At 36.1% G+C, this 20,985-nt stretch overlaps 1 protein-coding gene and 1 long non-coding RNA gene across 3 annotated transcripts in view; one reads left to right on the plus strand and one right to left on the minus strand.

Moving 5' to 3' along the window:
• SEC23A (SEC23 homolog A, COPII coat complex component) overlaps positions 1 to 20,985 on the plus strand; it is a 58,718-nt gene that overhangs the window by 13,893 nt on the left and 23,840 nt on the right. For both annotated transcript variants that reach the window (XM_043489532.1, XM_043489533.1), the window contains exons 8-14: positions 1,989 to 2,147; positions 4,335 to 4,450; positions 8,589 to 8,712; positions 11,549 to 11,629; positions 13,571 to 13,660; positions 15,311 to 15,417; positions 20,015 to 20,168. In XM_043489532.1, coding sequence (XP_043345467.1) covers positions 1,989 to 2,147; positions 4,335 to 4,450; positions 8,589 to 8,712; positions 11,549 to 11,629; positions 13,571 to 13,660; positions 15,311 to 15,417; positions 20,015 to 20,168 — 831 coding nt within the window. The remainder of the gene's footprint in view (positions 1 to 1,988; positions 2,148 to 4,334; positions 4,451 to 8,588; positions 8,713 to 11,548; positions 11,630 to 13,570; positions 13,661 to 15,310; positions 15,418 to 20,014; positions 20,169 to 20,985) is intronic.
• LOC122454867 lies at positions 2,550 to 2,933 on the minus strand. The gene has a single exon (XR_006273547.1). It is a non-coding gene; the product is annotated as an uncharacterized LOC122454867 (long non-coding RNA).

The following is a 20,985-nucleotide window of genomic DNA, read 5'->3' on the forward strand; positions in this document are numbered from 1 at the left end:
TAACTCCTTCTTTGACTGTGAGAAGCTGGCTGTGACTATTCAAAATATATTTACTTGTTTTCTCAGTCCTAGAATACAGATAGACTAGTTTTATAATTTTTAGCTCAAACCTCTGTGAAAAAAGCCTAGGAATTAGGGCTCAAGGTTTATTTAACATTCTGAGGATATATGAGACAAAATATACTATACTCAAAAGTGAACTGGGTTAGTTATCCATACCCTCCCCCCACTTCGTGTGGTTATGTTTTACATTTGTTGCACATTCTGTACATTTCTTTTTTAAAAATCCCATTCTTGTTTTGCATGTGTGTATATGTATAGTGAAACATTAACATGCTTCCAAATCAAAGTTGTACAAAACTATGTATTCAGAGTAGTGTCAGTCCCTTTGTTGTATGAAATTTGTCTTCTAGTAAATTTCTTAAGAAGATGTAAGGGTACAGAATTTCATAAACTGTCTAATGTTTAAACACTTTTTCTGTGGCTTTTTTATAGCTGAAGGATAACTTGGCAGGATATAAAAAGCCTTCCTTCTCACTTTCTATCTGGTAGTTTTTGAAAATGATGCTCTGTTGTTTTCTTGCTTTGATGATTTTGAGAAGACTGATGCCAGTCTAATTCTCATGCCCATGTAAATTATTTGATCATTTTGCTTGGAGATCTTGAGGAATTTATCTTTATTATCTTAATAGCATTAGTAGTGTCTTGTGGGTAAATTTTCTCCAGTGTCTGGTGATCCTTTTTTATATGTGTATTCAAATCTTTTGTATCATAGTTTTAAGTGTTTTTTCATTGTTTTATCTTCTTTAAGAACTCCAATTACACATAAATTGGATCTTTGCCTATTTTCAGCCACTTTGTCTCTGCTCTTTTATTCTTCTTTGTCAGCCACTTTCATTTCAGCCACTTTGTCTCTGCTCTTTTATTCTTCTTTACTTCGTTTTTATGCTCTTGGGTAATTTCTTGCTTTTCTTTAGTTTCCTTTAAGTTTTCATTTGAATCTGGCAGTTGTTCTATGCTGGTTGCTAGCTCCCTTCTTTTTTTCCCTGTACTTTTCCCCAAACTGCCCTTGCTCTCTGTGAAGGTTTGCATGGGAGATAGCTCACTGGGACTTAGTGTTTATTTTTTTCCTTATAAGTAATTCAAAGTTTAAACGTTTTTTGTGTTCTAGTTATGAAGATGTGTGGTTTGTATACTTTTTTTTTTTTTTGGTTTGGTTTGTATACTTTTATTTGTTCTTCTTTACTGATGTTTCAGCTTTACATGATTGCTATTACATCAGGAAGATGATACCCAGGATGAAAAGAGTATTTTTATTTATTAATCTAGTTTAAGAAAGTTATACAAGTAATAAGTATACCTAATAAAAACATTCAAACAATATATAAGGATATATGAAAATGAAAATTAAAAGGCAGTTTTCTTTGCTTTTCCCTAGATTTGTTAAGTATGTGATTTTTAAAATTATTATTAAAGTTTATGTCACTTACATTCTTTTCTGCACTTGATCTTAGCCAAAAGCCTGAGAAGTGATATATTCTTTTCTGAATGTAATGAATAAGTAGCTTGAGAATGCACTCTGAATTTTTATTCAATAACTGCTTATAGAAACTAAAAATAAAAGCATTTTGAATATGATATTATTCATTACTAATGTGGAACAAATAGAGTGCCCTATTTTCTTCTTCTTTCCCTACTCCTTCCCGTCTGTACTAGTTAAGCAGGAGGAACAACCTTGCTTATAGGGATCAGGTTTATAGATAATTTTAAAATTAGAAAAATAAAATAAGGAAAACATGGTTATTAGAATAGACTTTCAAAAGAAAGATATTAACATCTCGTGTTTAAATTTTGTTTTAAACATTTGATCATTCTTGAAATATGTGTGCTCTCCTGTTGTTTAGAAAGAATATATCAAAATTCACTATCAGAAATGTATATCCATGTTTCCCCTTAAACTCTTCTCATGGGTTACTTTTTCCTGATAGTGTACTTTTCCCAACACTGGTGCTCGTATCATGATGTTCATTGGTGGTCCAGCCACTCAGGGGCCTGGAATGGTGGTTGGAGATGAATTGAAGACACCCATAAGATCATGGCATGACATTGAAAAAGACAATGCCAAATATGTCAAAAAGGGAACTAAGGTAAGTTTTATTTTTAAGTCTTTTTGCCTTATTAGAAAAATTCATTTGATGAAGGAGGAGGAATATAATTACTTGATGATAAATCCGATATTGTGGTGAACCTATAAGCTGCCGTTCCGAATTAGAGAAATAGTCTTTTTTTCCTTGATAACTTAGGGTATTTTATTTTCTGGTTTTAAATATTTAAAAACTTAATTTTGTTGTTTAGTTGCTCAGTTGTGTCCAACTCTTTGCGACCCTGTGGACTGCAGCACGCCAGGCCTCCCTGTCTATCACCAACTCCTGGAGTTTACTCAAACTCATGTCCATTGAGTCGGTGATGCCATCCTCTCATCCTCTGTTGTCCCCTTCTTCTCCTGTCTTCAATCTTTCCCAACATCAGGGTCTTTTTTTTTTTTTTAATTTGTGAAGAAAGCTTTTTTTTTGTTAACCAGAGTTTTCTATTCATTGTATTGTCTTGGGTTTTAACATTTAACAAGATTATCTTTCAGGAATCAGAGTTTGAATTTACAGCATGGTGACTATAAAATTAAATACTGAGGTCCATGCTTATGAAGCTAATTGGCACATAATGATCGATATAATGACATTTTAGTAATTCCAAATATGTATTTTTCTTCATTATTCAAATTCTTTTGTTTGCCTTCACGCTGAGACTTTACAGACTGTTTTGCAGCCCTCTGTATAAAATATGTCCCAAGATGGACACCTATGAAGGAAATCACAGCTACAAGAAGCCAGTTCTTTCTGATCCAACTGCTATTTTTCATCTCTTCTTTCTAGCTCAAGCTCTGACTCAGAGCTGCTTCTTTCTGAAACTTGCAAGCCTGTTACTTCCCTGGGAGGTGGTTCTTCTTAGGACTTGTAAGTGCCAGTGTCTGGTTCAGAGAGGTTGTCCTTACTAGGAATTTGGAAAACAGGGCTGCTTTTGATCCTGTGCCACCCCAAATGTATGAACCCAATCAGAGGTACCATAACAACCAGAACTTTGTAGTCTTTCCAGAAGTTCTGAAAGCTCATAGTACTTCAGCATCAGTGTACCCTCCTCCAGTCTACTTTCCACTGCCCTTACGTTTCCTGGATCCTCTCTGAACACGCTTCTGCCCGCCAGCCGCTGCCCGCAGCCTCCGAGGCTGCACCCCGTGCCGCCGCCGCTCCCCAGGGTCTTTTCTTTTTTTTTTTTTTTCCCCCAGGGTCTTTTCTAATGAGTCAGACCTTTGCATCAGGTGGCTGAAGTATTAAAAACTTTAAAAATTTAATTTTTTAATTAAAAACTTAATAGTGAGCACCAGTAGGTGTCTCTTTAGAAGTTAATCCTGGGAGAAAACCTGTGTGTCTTTTTAATACTCATGTTAATGAACATCTTTCCCATAAGGAAGAATTTCTTAAACTTTCCTATTTCTTGTTTCCAAGAGGCTGCCCTTTTTAGATGTGAGTATTATTCGTAATTTGAATAGTCCATCATTTTCTCATGAGTTGTTCTCTGTTCATGAAACTTCAATTTTACCTGGGTTTGTGTCAGTACATTTTTACTACTTTTAATTCTTGACACCCTTGTATTGGTTCTGCTTGTTAATTCCCAACCATCCCCCCTTTAAAAAAAATTCTCTAAAGTTTACAATTTTAGCTTGGTTGTGCTGTATTGTCTCGTATTTTTTTTTGGTAGTCATTATTCAATTTTTAGTATGTAGTTAATAACAGATAATTTTTGTTACTATTAATGGATACTATTTTCCTGACACCTAACTTCTCTTTTGAGCTTGGAATATTTCTTAGAGCTGCAAAAACAGTTTTATATTTGTTTATCTTAACACTTTTGTTATTGTCTTTCTGTTTTTGATGTTACTTGGGTATAGATTTAGCCAAGAAAAAGTTCTGTGTTGATTCTTCTATTATTTTTATGTATGAAGAGCAAGATGTTCACTATGCTTTTCTTCAAGGTTAACTTGATTGAGGAGTTTAGAAAGAATAGCAGTTAAAGTAAAGAATGTGAAAGTGCCAGATTTACTGTAATGTATTGTATTATTTTATGAGACATTATAGAAAATTAAATTAGGACAAATCACATTTAAATTACTATGGACTCTGAACATTTCTTAGATCATCTTGACCTATTAATGGCAAAAGAGTTATAGGATGATGAAGTTTGTACATTACTTTGATTTGATCTTAAAAATTCTGTTGTAGCATTTTGAAGCATTGGCTAATCGTGCTGCTACCACTGGTCATGTTATTGATATCTATGCATGTGCATTAGATCAGACAGGTCTCCTGGAGATGAAATGCTGTCCTAACCTTACCGGGTATGTATTCACATTTTTATATGTTTTACAATTATAAATTAATAATGAGAGTTTACAAATATAAACCAATGACAGTTTCGGAAAAAGTAACTGAGTCATCATCTGGCCACTCTCGGGCAACAACTATTAAGTTCTTGATACTCCTTTCGGTGATGCTCACTTTAAATTTTTTCTAAAATACAGTTAAAAAGGCACAAGTTCTCTTTGAAAAGCTCATCTTGATACTCTTAAGTCATTGTTGTATTTTATTACTTTAGTGACTTTTGTGAAATTTAATCAACATACCATAAAATTTACCCATTTAAAGCATATAATTTATTTTACTTTCTTTTGGCTGTGCTGCATGGCATGTAGCATGTGGGATCTTAGTTCCCCGACCAGGGATTAAACCAGGGCCCTCTGCATTGGGAGCACAGAGTCTTAACCACTGGACAGCCATGGAAGTCCCTAAAGCATATAATTTATTTTTTTAGTATATTCTAACTATCAACATAATTTAATTTTAGGACATTTACATTATCCCAGCAAGAAACTCTGTACCCATTAGCAGTTACTCTCTATTTCTCTTTCCTTCCCCTCCCCTTTCAGCCTAAACAACCACTAAACTACTTTCTGTGTCTATAGATTTGCCTATTCTTGATTAGGGGGAAGCCATTTTGTCCTTCTCCATTAAGAATAACATTAGCTGTGGATTTTTGTAGATGCTTTTATCAGGTTGAATATTTTCCTATCCCTAGATTGTTGGATTTTACTTTGAGTGAGATGGGAAGTCATTAGGGAGTTTTCGGGAGAGGAGTGATATGATTTGACTAAATGTTTTAAAAGGGTCATTGATTTCAGTTGTCTTCAGCAGTGAGATACAGGAATACCAAGTGGTGGTATCACAGATGGTGAGACATGGTTGGATTTTGGATATATTTAGAAGGTAGAAGATTTGCTGATAGGTTGGATCTGGGGTTTGAGAAAAGCAAATGAGTCTAGAAGGATTGTGCTGTTCCTTATTGAAATGGGCACGACTGGGAGGAAGAACAGTTGGGGAGAAGATTAGGAGTTCAGTTCTGAGCATGTTTGGTTTCATATGCCAGTAGACATCCGTTGGAAGAGTTGAGTAGGTAGTTGGATATTAGAACCTGGAAGGCAGAAGATAGGTCTGGATTTATATCTGTAGATATAAATGTGGGAGTTGCCAGAATAGTACAGATTTTTTTAAAAGTAGTAAAAGTGGATGAGATTATAAGATTGTGTAATTTATCACTGTGAAGGTCATTGGTGACTTTCTTAAGAGGTTGAAAGTTGACTTAGAATGAATAAGAAAAGGAACAGGAGAGGGGAGTGGGAGCAGCTGGTATAGACCAGAACTTCTCAGACTTCCATTTCACATTTACACATCAGCTGGATATCTTGGTAAAATGCAGATTCTGGGTTTAGTATGCATAGGATGGGACTTGAAATTCTGCTTTTCAAACAAGACCCTTGGTGATGCTAATGTTGATGGATCAAGGGCCACACTGACTAGGAACGGTATAGACAGCTCTTGCATAAAAGTTTGTTGTAAAAGGGAGCAGGTAATAAGAGTGCAGTATATGTTGCCATTAATTTAGGATGCTTAACTAGGTTTAGTATAACGTAGATCATTATAGATGGTATGTTTACAAAAGTAGAAAATCTGAAAGAATGTACATGTCGACTGTAAAATCAGTATGTTAGGCTGTCAAGACTTCTAAATCAGAGTCAGTGTACAAGCTTCAATTATATTTTTGTATACCAGTAACAAATACAGTAGACCCTTGAATACCATGAATTTGAACTGCACAGGTCCACTTATATATGGATGTTTTTTCAGTAAATATACACTGAATTACTACACTATCCTTAGTTGGTTGAATCTGGGGATGTGGAACTGTGGATACAAAGGGGTAACTAAAAAGTTTTACATAGATTTTTGACTGAGCATAAGGGTCTGTGTCCCAACTCTGGGTTGTTCAAGAGTCAACAATAAAGAGCAAGCAAAATTTAACAACATACAATCTTTAATAGCATCAGAAATGACATAAATTAGGACTTTAGCAGTATCAAAAATAAAATTACTGTTGAGTACTTCCCTGGTACTTCAGTGACTAATAAGACTTCACACTCCCAATGTAGGGGGCCTGGTTTCAATCCCTGGTCCAGGAACCAGATCCTGCATGCCTCAGTGAAGACCTTGCACAGCCAAATAAATAAATAACATTGATTAATTACAGTTTTATTCTTCTGCCTAATTTAATTTTTGATTGTTTTTATTATTTAAAAACTGCTCAAAATGTTTTTATTATTTAAAAACTATACAAAATGTTTATAAATGTTTGTACTCATGTTTATGAGTATATGTGTCCTCTTTTAATTTTTTATTAAAATTTTTTTAATCCCCCATTTATTGTAAACAGAAATTTTACATGCCTTCCCCTACTTTGCATTTTTTCCTACTTTGCATTTTTTACCCACATCCTGGAAATAGATTTATACAGTTGACTCTTGAACCATTTGAGGATTAGGGGAACTGACTGTTTGCATAGTGGAAAGTCTGAATATAATTTTTAGCTAGCCCTCCATATCTGTGGTTCTTCCATATTTGCAGTTCTACATTCTCAGATTCAACCATCAGTGAATAGTATGGTTCTGTGTATTTACTACTGAAAAAAAAAAAAAATACACGTGTAAGTGAACCCATGCAGTTCAAAACCTTGTGCTGTTCAAGGATCAATTGTATATTACTCCACAGTGTGGATATAGAGTATTTTATTCAGCTAGTTCAACAGATGATCATCTGGATTATTTCCAATCTTTTATTATTGTAAAAAGTACTTAAGTGAATAGACTTGTGTCTATATTTTGCTTTTTGTTTTTGTTTGCCCAGTGATCTTTGGGATGGATTCCTAACAGTGTGTTTGCTGGATTAAAGAGAAAATACATATTTAGTTTTGTTATATATTGTCACATTCCCTTGCCTTGGGGTTGTACCATTTTCCATTCCCATCAGCAATTATGAAAGTGCCTACTTTTGCCACAGTCTCCTCAACAGAATATATTGTCAGACTGCTTTGCTGATTTATTAGGGTGGAAATGGCATCTCAGATAGTTTCTGTTTGACAATTAATATTTTTTTAAAACTTAAATTTACAGAAGTACGTGGTTATGGAAAAAAAAAATTAACAGTATTTAAGTGCATAAAGTGAAAATGCTCCCAAAGTATCCCTGTATTCTCATTCACGGGGTTAAGTTTGATGTGGCACACAGAGACAGATACATGCATATACATGTACACATGTAGATACTTGTTTTTAAAAATGAGAATGCATGCCATTAACTCAGCTGTCTTCACTAGCAGGGAGAACTGGGTAACCGGGGTAGGAGAGACCCATATGTTCAGTTCAGTTCAGTTGCTCAGTCGTGTCTGACTCTTTGCGACCCCATGGACTGCAGCACGCCAGGCCTCCCTGTCCATCCCCAGCTCCCAGAGTCTACCCAAACTCATGTCCATCGAGTCAGGGATGCCATCCAACCATCTCATCCTCTGTCATCCCCTTCTCCTCCTGCCCTCAATCTTTCCCAGCATCAGGGTTTTTTCAAATGAGTCAGCTCTTCACATCAGGTGGCCAAAGTATTGGGAGTTTCAGCTTCAACATCAGTCCTTCCAGTGAACACCCAGGACTGATCTCCTTTAGGATGGACTGGTTGGTCTTCTTGCAGTCCAAGGGACTCTCTAGTCTTCTCCACCACCACAGTTCAAAAGCATCAATTCTTCGGCACTCAGCTTTCTTTATAGTCCAACTCTCACATCCAACACATGGTACTGTGTACCCATTTGTGCTCTCTGAATTTTGTAATGTATGATGTATAAACTATTTAAAAAAGATTTTTAAAAAATTACTGAGGACAAATACAAGTGTTAGGGGCACTCAGGTACCCTCAGAATTGAGATTATTTGTGGGGAGGAATATTTTCATATAATTGAGTTTTTAAAATTAATGTTAATAAGCACATTTTAGGAAGTATCTTTAAAATGTTGTTAGTAGTGTTGAGAAATAGTCTGCTTTTCTGGTTTTACCACATAGACCCAAGTACTCGCATCACATTGTTTCTTGTTCTTTTCATGCAGAGGATACATGGTAATGGGCGACTCTTTCAACACTTCTTTATTCAAGCAGACCTTTCAAAGAGTTTTTACCAAAGATATGCATGGGCAGTTTAAAATGGGCTTTGGTGGTACATTAGAAATAAAGGTAAGAGCTAAAACTTGACATGTGTGGTATGTTACTAAGAGAGAAATTTGTATGCCTGATCATAATTTTAAAATACCATCAGTCAAATTCAATATATACTTTAAAAACAGTGGTTATTTTACATTGAAACCTGGAGTTAGAGATTTTATTCACCATAATACTGTTCATTATTAAACATATAATGAAATTTTCCTTGAGCATCCATAGATAATTGTTAAAACAAAAAATCATGTAAGTAAAATTTCCTTTGACTCCATTTTTTGTTTATATAGGGTTTAACTTTTTAAGGCTAGGTATACCTCGTATTGGGGGCTTCCCTGGTGGCTCAGAGATTAAAGCCTCTGCCTAGAATGCGGGAGATCTGGGTTTGATCCCTGGGTGGGGAAGATCCCCTGGAGAAGGAAATGGCAACCCACTCTAGTATTCTTGCCTGGAGAATCCCATGGACGGAGAAGCCTGGTGGGCTACATTAGTCCATGGGGTCGCAAAGAGTCGGACACGACTGAGCGACTTCACTTTACACTATACCTTGTATTATTGTGCTTTGTAGGTACTGTTTTTTTACAAGTTGAGGATTTGTGGCAACCCTGTGTGGAGCAAGTCTGTTAGCACCATTTTTCCACCAGCACTTGTTTATTTTATGTCTCTGTCACATTTTGGTAATTCTCACAATATTTGAAACTTTATTATTGCATTTGTCATCCGTGATTTTTCATGTTACCATTAATACCATAATTGTTTTGGGGCACCATGAACCATGCCCATTTAAGACAGTGAACTTAATCAGCAAATGTATATGTTCTGATCACTCCATCTGTCTCTCTTCCTCTTCTCAGGCCTTCCTATTCCCTGAGACACAATAATATTTTTAAATTAAGTCAATTAATAACCATGTAATGGCCTCTAAAGCATTCAAGTGAAAGAAAGAGTCCCACATCTCTCACTTTAAATCAAAAGCTTACTGAGAAGAAAAAAAAAAAACTTACTGAGGAAGCCATGTCAAAAGCCAAGACAGGCCAAAAGCTAGGCTTCTTGGCACCAAACATTTAACCAAGTTGTGAAGGCAAAGGAAAAGTTCTTGAAGGAAATGAAAAGTACATGAATGATAGCAAAAAGAAGGTGAAATAGCCTGATTGCAGATATTTTTAGTGGCCTGGATAGTGGATAAAACCTGCTATAACATTCCCTTAGGCCAAATCCTAATCTCGAGCAGGCCCTAACTCTTCAGTTCTTGGAAGGCTGAGAGAGGTGAGGAAGCTACAGAGGAAAAATCTGAAGCTAGTACAGAGTTCGTTCATAAGGTTTAAGGAAAGTATGAAAGTGCAAGGGAAGCAGCAAGTGGTGATGTAGAAGCTGCAGGAAAATTATCCAGAAGATCTAGCTAAGATATTAATGAAGGTAGCTAATTAAAACAAGTTTTCAGTGTAGGTGAAATGGTCTTCTACTGGAAGAAAATGCCACTGAGAACTTGCATAGCTAGAGAGAAGTTAGTGTCTGGCTTCAAAGGACAGTCTTGACTCTCTTGTTAGAGGCTAATGCAGTTGGTGACTTTAAGTTGAGTTAAGACTCATTTACCATTTTTGAAAATTCCTGGACCCTTAAGAATCTTCTCTCCATGCCCTTTAAGTGGAAGAGCATAGCCTGGATGACAGCATATCTGTTTACCGCATGTTTACTGAATATTTTGAACCCACTGTTGAGACCTACTGCTCAGGAAAAAAAGGTTCTCTTTTAAATACTACTGCTCACTGAAAATGCACCTGGTACTCCAAGAGCTCTGATATAGATGGACAATGAGATTCATGTTGTTTTCATGCCTGCTAACCCAATATCCGTTATGCAGCCCATGGATCAAGGAGTAATTTCAACTTTCAAGTCATATTTTTTAAGAAATATGTTTCATAAGGTCATGGCTGCCATAGACGGTGATTCATTTGATGAATCTTGGCAGAGAATTCACCATTCTAGATGCCATTAAGAACATATTTAATTTGTGGAAAGAGGTAAAATATATCAGCCTTAACAGGCATTTGAAAGACGTTTCAAGCCTCATAGGTCTCTGAGGGGTTCAAGACTTCAGTGGGGGAAGTAATTACAGATATAGTGGAAACAACTAGGGAACTAGAATTAGAAGTGGGGAATTAGAGCTAACTAGAATTAGAGCCTGGGGACTTCTCTGGTGGTCCAGCGGCTGAGACTGTGCTCCTAATGAGGGGGCCTAGGTTCCATCCCTGGTCAGGGAACTAGGTTCCACATGCGGCAAATAAGAGTTCATATGTTGCAACTGAAAGAAGTCACGTGACACAACTTAAAGATCCTGCATGCTGCAATAAAGATCAAAGGTCCTGTGTGTTGCAGCTAGGATCTGGCACAGTGAAATAAATAAATATATAAAAGAAAATGAAGCCTGAAGATGTGACTGAATTGCTACAATCTCATGATGAAACTTGAATGGAGAGGAGTTTCTTCTTAAGAATGAGCAAAGAAAGTGGGGTTTCTTGAAATAGAATCTGCTGCTGAAAATGCTGTATAGATTGTTGAAATGACCACAAAGGATTTAAAGTATTATATAAACTTAATTGATGAAGCAGTGACAGAGTTTGAGAGGACTCACTCCAATTTTGAAAGAAGTTCAATTAATGGGTAAAATGCTGTCCAGCAGTGCTGCATTCTACAGAGAAATTGCTTGTGAAAAGAAGAGTAATTTGATGCAGCAAATTTAATTGTTGTCTTATTTTAGGAAATTGCCACATATATCCAGAAAGCTCTCATTCAAAACAATGCTGATGTGGAGCCCACCAATATGGAGGGCTGACTGTATATTCTTATTTTGCAGACCTCAAGGGAAATAAAGATTTCAGGAGCTATTGGACCCTGTGTGTCTCTCAATTCTAAAGGACCCTGTGTGTCTGAAAATGTAAGTCATGACCTTTTTTTCTAAAAATCATTATTTCTCAGGGCAGATCCAATAGAGACCTGGGGTGGCAGTATGTAGCATTCCTTTTCAAAATTACTGTGTGGGCTGCTTTTCAGTAGAATGTGGTTCAGCTTCCATTGGTATACCTCTGTTTGTGGTTGTTCTTTCCACATACTACTATTTCCATCTGTCCCTAAATTAAAACTTTTGCACTGTCACTTGCCTTCTATTTTTTATGCCTAAGTTATTCCTTGCCCCATTGTGCCTGGGGGAAAGAAAGCAACTACTACGATTTGGAAAGTTGGAGATTTCTGAAAGTCAAAATTAATCCCCCCATTTTTTTCATTAATAGAGGTTCCATTGGAGTAATTAAATTAGATTTAAGATTTTGAAAGTGAAAGTGAAAGTCACTCAGTCATGTCTGACTCTTTGCAACCCCATGGACTATACAGTCCATGGAATTCTCCAGGCCACAATACTGGAGTGGGTAGCCTTTCCCTTCTGCAGCGGGATCTTCCCAACCCAGGGTTATAACTCAGGTCTCCCACATTGCAGGCTGATTTTTTACCAGCTAAGCCACAAGCTGAATTAATTCCTTTCTTTACTATTATTCCATCTAGGAGATGTATAAGGCTCTTTGAAATGGTAGAATCATGTAGCTGTGAAGAAAATGATGGAATAAAATACAAAGTGTGCAATCATCTTTGAAATGACACTTTAAAAATTAATTTTAAGCAGTTTGCATGGTAAAAATTTATATCTAAGATGTTTTCTTGGGAATTAGACTGCTTAAATTACACAGTTCTGATCCAAAGAACCTGTATTCATATATGTATGTGTGTTAGTCACTCAGTCTTGTCCGACTCTTCATGACCCCATGGACTCTAGTCCACCAGGCTCCTCTCTCCATGGGATTTTCCAGGCAAGAATACTGGAGTGGGTTGCCATTTCCTTCTCCAGGGGACTTTTCCTACCAGGGACCTTCCCGATGGGATTGAACCCGGGTCTTCTGCATTGCAGGCAGATGCTTTACTATCTGAGCTACTAGGGAAGCCCTGTATTCATATATGCGTATGTTAAATCACATGGAGAAGGAAATGGCAACCCACTCCAGTACTCTTGCCTGGAAAATCCCATGGACTGAGAAGCCTAGTAGACTACAGTCCATGGGATCGCAGAATCAGACACGACTGAGCGACTTCACTTTCTTTGGGCTTCCCTGGTGGCTTAGATGGTAAAGCATCTGCCCACAATGCCGGAGACCTGGGTTCGATCCCTGGGTCAGGAAGATCCCCTGGAGAAGGAAATGGCCACCCACTCCAGTACTCTTGCCTGGAAAATTCCGTGGACGAAGGAGCCTGGTAGGCTACAGTCCATGGGGTTGCAAAGAGTCGGACACGACGGAGGGACTTCACTAAATCACTATCTCTTTAAGTGGGTTAAATCATTGGATAGAAGGGTAATGTTAGTTGTAATTACTTCATTAAGTTGAGTATACTTTTAATGTCTACAACATGAGGAACTTATGCTGAAACTTTTATAATTTAAGTACTTAGCAAGGATTTGAATTACTTTTATTTGTGTGAAAACTGCTTAATTTTATTTCATGGCATATTTAAATGATCTTAAAAAAATCTTAGACATTTGACATTTATTGAATTGGTTAGAAACCTGAAGTAAATTTTTTCTCACTGGTATTTTTTCTAGTTTTCCACCTTTATATATATATGCATATGTGTGTGTGTGTGTGTGTGTGTGTGTGTAGTGGTAAATTCCCACTCCAGTACGCTTGCCTGAAGAATCCCATGGACAGAGGAGTCTGGCAGGCTACAGTCCATGGGGTTGTAAGAGTCGGACACGACTTAGTGACAAAACCACCACCACCACCAGAGATAAATTATATTCTCTAGCTTTCAAATATGCTATGTTTTATTTTTACAGGAGATAGGAACAGGTGGCACTTGTCAGTGGAAGATATGTGGACTCAGTCCCACTACAACCTTAGCCATATATTTTGAAGTGGTCAATCAGGTATGACTTTTATATTTGAATATTGAAATGTATGTTTGAAAACATAATTTAGGCCATGAGTATTTCCAGAGCTATGACCAAAAGCTTATTCTGGTTTGAAATTTTTCTTTGTCATTTTCTATTTCTCAAGGCTATACTCCTTGGTGAGAGGACATACTGTATAATAGAGATGTCAGGGAGAGCTGCAAATACCCAACCTTGGGCAACCCAGCTTTTGGTCTTTTGTTCTAAAACTGTAGCATAAATAAAATCTTAAATTCTGTTCTAGTTATGCGTTTTTGTAGGTAGGTATCTAGTTCCTCCTAGGTGTCACAAGGTATATACTGATATATGAGTCCTTTTGAAAGAGAGTTTAAGATATCAAAATTTATAGAAGAAGATTGGAAGGTAAAGATGCCAGTATTTGGAAAGATATTTTGTTCTGCTGCAGGAGAACATTATCATATTAAAGAATGATGTAACATATAAATATTGATATACCAGTAGTTACTGGGCATAAAATGAACTGTGAAGTATTAGTAGTGAGCCTTCCTAAAATAGATGCAGTAATTTTTCTTTAACTATTAGAATTTGTGAAAAAGATAGTGGCTTTTCTTGACAGACAGTAACAACAACAGCAAAGCAAGAATGTCTGTTGTCAAAGGGCATGAAGAAAGTTTCCCTTTTGACCATCTTGTTTCTGAGGATTATTATCATATATTACTGTTGGTCTCTTCTCGTTAATGGTTTTCTGTTGGTCATCTGTTCATCATGTGGTTATCTTCCTAAAGTCTCTGTTTTCATCTTGTGTACCTAGGGGAGGAGACGTTAGCTCAAGTTCTTTTTCTTTTTTGAATTGTACTCAATTTAAAATGTTGTGTTAGCTTCAGGTGTACAGCCAAGTTATACATATGTATTTTTCTATTCTTTTTCAGATTCTTTTCCCTTATAGGTTATTACAAAATATTGAGTATAGTTCCCTGTGCTATACAGTAGGTCCTTGTTGGTTGTCTATTTTATATATAGTAGTGTGTATATGTTAATCCCAAAATCCTAATCCCCCACCCCAACCTTCCCCTTTGGTAACCATAAATTTGTTTTCTATGTCTGTGAATTTGTTTCTGTTTTGTAAATAAGTTCATTTGTATCTTTTTTTTTTTAGATTCTACATATAAATGATATCATATGATATACATGTTTGTCTCTCTTACTTAGTATGATAGTATGATACTTACTTAGTATGATGGACTTATATCTCAGTCCATCCATATTGCTATAAAAGGCATTATTTCATTCTTTTTTATGTTAGTTCCATTTCTTTTTATCCAGTTACTGTTAGGCAGAATTGCCTCACATATGCTTTCTTTTAATCTTTTAATTTCTTTACATTTCTCCCTTCATTTTGCTTTTTCATGTTTCTCTGAATTATATATTACTTGAAATTGGTTTCCTAGCTTGACTCAATCCCCTTTTATCCTGCGTAATTTTTCTCCTCTCCCCAATCCATTTCTCTTTCATGTGGCAAATCACCATTGTTCTGTATGCCCTTGAAATAAGCATCCTTCTGATAGATTTTAGAATGAATTGTTAGTGCTAGGATATGCAATCCATGAGTGCATGACAACATTGTAATAGACTTTGCTTAGATTCTACTCTTTTATTTTTATGCAGCATAATGCTCCAATTCCTCAAGGAGGGCGTGGTGCAATCCAGTTTGTGACTCAGTATCAGCATTCAAGTGGGCAGAGACGTATACGAGTGACCACCATTGCTAGGAAGTAAGTTGTATTTGTTAGAGATTTAATTTATGTGTCATGCTCCCAAAACTGGCTTCCTATTTTGAATGACATTTTGGAATGAAGTTAGTCTGGAAAGGATTCTTAGATGAGCTGAGTCTAGATGTGAATAGACTTTTGGTCTACTTTTGTCTGTCTTGGACTTGATTGTCTGGGTAGGAAGTGTTGGTCAGTATAAACTTAACCTGGTCTAGGTATGGTCTAGAAAATGCACACTGAAGGAAGGCATCATAGCTCTTCTTTTACTGAAATGTATTTAAATTCCAGCTTCATTTCTGAAAGCCATGAGACTGTTTTGGTGAGTGATGGACATGGCCTAATGTTTCAACATAGTGTTGTGTTGGATGGCCTGTTAAATAGTAGAGGGCAGTATGTAGAGAGATTAGATTTATTGTCCTGCTATAACTTTGCTCTGACTTAAAATCCTTGAATGAATGTTAAGGGAATATATTATTCTTTTGAACAAAAAATGCCAATTGGGCTTTCCTTTATATTTGTTCAGATTTCATGCTACAAACTTTGAAGTATTGATTCTTGGCAAATAGGTCAATTTATTTATGCCCCCTCAACATATACACATCCCACACCCACATGCATGTATAGCTTAATTTGGAATTCAAAGTATTTCCTTAAGGAAACAACTGAGCATGTCAAATTGAGGGATAGTTTACAAAGCCACTGGCTCAGACTCAACAAAAATGTCTTAGAAGGCAGAGAAACTGTTAGTAACTTGTCGAAATTAAAGGAGACTAAAGACATGACAACTAAAGCCAGTATGTGATCCTGGATAAAATCCTGTCCGGAAAATTTTTGCTGTAGGGACATTGTTGAGACAATTGGGGAAATTTGAATTTGGTCTGCATATAGGATAATAATATTTTATCAGGTTTTTCTTTCCTTTAACCACGGACTTTATTGTTTGAATATTTGCAGCTATTATTCTATACACAAATTTTAATTTCATACAAAAGTCTAAATTCCATATTGCTAGGTCACTTCACTTTCCATTTTATGCCAAATTTCCATCAAGAACTATTTCCCCAAATCCCAACCTCCAGATTGTGTGGCGGTGGTGTTGTTCAGTTGCTAAGTTGTGTCCAACTCTGCGAAGCCGTGGACTATAGCCTGCCCGGTTCCTCTGTCCATGAGATTTTCCAGACAAGAATACTGGAGTTATATCAGTGTTTAACTTCATTAATTTTGTAACTGGGGGTGTATAAGGGAGCTTTTTTGTTCTTAGGAGATACACACTGAAGTATTTAAGGAGAAGGTGATATATCTATCTTTAATTTACTCTCACAAAGTTTGGCAAAAGAAAAAGTATGTGTGTATGAAGGAAGAGAGAATGGCAAAGCAGAATGTTACAGGGCTGACAATTGTTTAATCTAGGTGATGAATATATAGATTATTCTACTCATTGCTTTTATGTTTGAAATATTCTTAAAATGAAAAGTTTTAAAAAGAGGTTAATCTTTCAAGAGAAAGGGAACTTTTGTTTTGAGAAATTTTTCATGGATTTATAGATCTTCAATTTTTTTTTGCACCGAATTTTTGAGGCCATTTGTAGAGAGATACCATGTGTGTTTTGGTGCCATTTATATCGTTGTGTCTCATCAAAGCGCCCACTCCTTCAAATTAACTTATCCTGGCCATTTTCAATAATCAAGTCTTATTTTTTTCCTTTTATTTATTATAAATACGACTTTAGGGGCTGAGGTAAGTACATTTGTTAAGTGAATAAGCCATGTGAAAGTAAAGGACTTAAGTTCCTGAGATACAGTCAAGTTATCCTGTGTTGTATAGAGAAAATAGCTTTGATCTTGAAAGTTTGGTTTGAAACTAGTGGTAAGAATCATAGTGAAGGAGTATTGAAAATACAGAAGACAGATTTTGCAATGTGAACAAACCCTTTAAACTTTAAGAATAAAATTTTAAATTTATGGTTAAATAACTTTAGGTAGTAAATTTGTATGTGTTTGCTTGCTAATGTATTTTTCACTGTTGAACCGTTATGTTTTCAGGAGAAAAATGTTTCAACAAGTGAATATCATGGTCGTACAAGTTGGGGAAATTGCCATTTAAAACAATTTTGCTTTTGAGAATTCCGTGGTGGTCTAGTGGTCCTAACCATTGGTACTTCAACTGCTGTTGGCCCTGGTTCACTCCCTGGTTGGGGAACTAAGATTCTGCAAGCCCTGCTGCATGGCCAAACAAACAAGCAACAGCTTTGGTTTTAGTTCTATGTTATTTTTTTAGTTAAAAAGTAATTAAATTAAACTATTAGTATAATCACTAATTGTTTAAATTGTGCTAAAAATAACCTTTAAATCACCAATTCTTATTCCTTTATTCATTCTCATTGTTTTCTGCTTCTTGGTATTTCATTAGACTGAGATAATCTATGGCTATAAGTCACCTGGAAAATATTAAACAATTATTTGTCTACTTGAAAAAAAATTAAAAGCAAAGGAAGAAAGAAGAATTTGAGTGTTGCTGCCTGAGTTTTCTTGGGATCCCTTCTTAGAGCTCTGAGTCATATAAAAGTGGTTCAGCTTTTCACAAAGCTATAAGTATTGCCAGAATTGCTTAAAGTGAGGTACTTTAGGAACAGGATCAGCTGAAGTATTAAAAAACTCTGCCTGTGGAATGTTAGACAAACAAACAAAAGCTATTGATGGGTCTCCCCTTTATCAGCTTGACTGGATTAGATTTATAGTGCAAGTGAGTTTAATAATTTGTGTTATTTTATATATAATATCAAATGAATCACTTAGACTAAAATTTTACTTATTATTTTTGATTGTTTTATTGTGTCAATATGGAGAGAAAAGAATACATAATAATTTTAATTAGATAATTTTTATTACTAATAATTGAATTAAAGACCAATGAGAAAAAATTCTGATATTTTATTCATTTTCCAGTTTAGGAAATGGTAATTATTTAGTCTGGGAGAAAACTTAATTTTTTGCATTTCCATTTTTCTGTTTTTATAAGATTGAAGAAATGAATTTTTAAAATCTGATATACCAACCCATGTCAGTGCAGTTCAGTTCAGTCGCTCAGTCGTGTCCGACTCTTTGTGACTCCATGGACTGCAGCACGCCAGGCCTCCCTGTCCATCACCAACTCCTGGGGTTTACTCAAATTCATGTCCATTCAGTCAGTGATACCATCTAACCATCACATCCTCTGTCGTTCCCTTTTCCTCCTGCTTTTAGTCTTTCCCAGCATCAGTCTTTTCAAATGAATCACTTCTTCACATCAGATGGCCAAAGTATTGGAGTTTCAGTTTCAGCTTCAGTCCTTTCAATGAATATTCAGGACTGATTTCCTTTAGGATGGACTGGTTGGATCTCCTTGCAATCCAAGGGACTCTCAAGAGTCTTCTCCAGCATCACAGTTCAAAAGCATCAATTCATTGGTGCTCAGCTTTCTTTATAGTCCAACTCTCACATCCATACATGACTACTGGAAAAACCATAGCTTTGACTAGATGGACCTTTGTTGGCAGAGTAATGTCTCTGCTTTTTGATAGGTTTGTCTAGGTTGGTCATAACTTTTCCTCCAAGGAGCAAGTGCCTTTTAATTTCATGGCTGTAGTCACCATCTGCAGTGATTTTGAAGCCCACAAAAATCAAGTCTGTCACTGTTTCCACTGTTTCTTCATCTATTTGCCATGAAGTGATGGGACTGGATGCCATGATCTTAGTTTTCTGAATATTGAGTTTTAAGCCAACTTTTTCACTCTCCTCTTTCAGTTTCATCAAGAGGCTCTTTAGTTCTTCGCTTTCTGCCATAAAGGTGGTGTCATCTGTGAATCTGAGGTTATTGATATTTCTCCCAGCAATCTTGATTCCAGCTCGTGCTTCATCCAGTCCAGCATTTCTTATGATGTACTCTGCTTATAAGTTAAATAAGCATGGTGCCAATATGTAGCCTTGATGTACTCCTTTCCCGATTTGGAACCAGTCTGTTGTTCCATGTCCAGTTCTAACTGTTGAATTTTCCACAGTTTGTTGTGATACCAACCCGTGTATCTGTGTGCATACACACACAGATAGTTATGCTGTTATTTTTATGTGTAAAGATCTTAATGTTTTAAGGAATGTGTTTGGAAATCTGCTGCTTCTGTGGTGGCACTAGTGGTCAAGAGCTTGCCTGCCAGTGCAGGAGACATAAGAGACATGGATTTCATCCATGGATCAGGAACATCCCCTGGAGGAGGGTGTTGCAACTCATTCCAGTATTCTTTCCTGGAGAATCCCATAGACAGAGAAGCCTGGCGGGCTGTGGTCCATGGCGTCCAAAGAGTTGGACAGGACTGAAGCGCGTAGGCACATGCAGTTATTTTAGAGGATTTTATTAGGTTTGCATGTATTTTTCTGAAAAACAGTGAGTACTGTACTGAAACTACTACTAGTGATTTTTTTAACCTGATTTTTCTAGGTAATACTGGAATTTTGAAATATTGAAGTAATTTTCTGTATCTTTTAAATTTAAATCTGTGTAATAGCCAACTAAGGTATCATGAACATAATAATTTAGCAGAAATTCTGTGTTTTCTTCTTGTTTTTAGCTGGGCAGATGCTCAAACTCAGATCCAAAACATTGCTGCATCTTTTGACCAGGAGGCAGCTGCCATTCTCATGGCTCGGCTGGCGATTTATAGAGCCGAAACTGAAGAAGGTCCAGATGTGCTTAGATGGCTAGACAGACAGCTCATCAGACTGGTAAGAAATAAACATACTGTTCTAAATCGGTATGCATTTATTTATGGTCAATACTTTCTGATAATTTCTTTCAAAGGTATTTGACAGTGTAACTGAAGGACTGTGTGAGGGACTACTGATCAAGTTGCTGAGAAAGGCATAGTAATGAATAGTAGAGTTCATTGATCTCTTCCAGTAAATGAAAATGCCTTTTTTCCTTAAAATGAAGGAGTGACAGTTATATAACCTATTATTATTTTGGGGGACTGATATCAAATTAATTCCCAATTTAATTGCTGTATTTGTCTTTACTGTATTTTTGCATATTTTCCTCCGCTGCTGTGGTTTTAATTTTCTATTTTTATTTTAGTGGAAGTTTGAAGAGAAATTAATTAGGATGTAAAAATTATACACATTAACATACAAAACTTAGACAAGTCTTTATTATCTGTATCTAGGCTACCAAAGTATATGTTAGTAAACTTATTAAGAATGATAATTATACTTGGGCTTTAACGTATCAGGAACTCATTACTCTCCTTATGACCTAGAATGCCTAGTTAAGTTCTGTTCTTAATGCTTCCTATTTACTCAGCAAATTCTGGCCTATAATTCTCTTGAAAGTACTTCTTCAATTCTTCCTTGAGTTTGGAAACTCTATTGAGAACTCTATTTGCTAGGCTATCAAACTTCTTTTTTTAGCAGGAAGTTTTTGTGTTTTTTGTCTAAATTTTCATGTATATTTAAAACATTATTGAGGGAACTAGTATTTGTTTAATAAAGTTAACCATTTTTGTAGCATCATCCAGTGCTTTCATTCTTTCACTTTCGAGGGCAT

The sequence above is a fragment of the Cervus canadensis genome, chromosome 17 (assembly GCF_019320065.1).
Source record: "Cervus canadensis isolate Bull #8, Minnesota chromosome 17, ASM1932006v1, whole genome shotgun sequence".
In the NCBI taxonomy this organism is placed as follows: domain Eukaryota; kingdom Metazoa; phylum Chordata; class Mammalia; order Artiodactyla; family Cervidae; genus Cervus; species Cervus canadensis.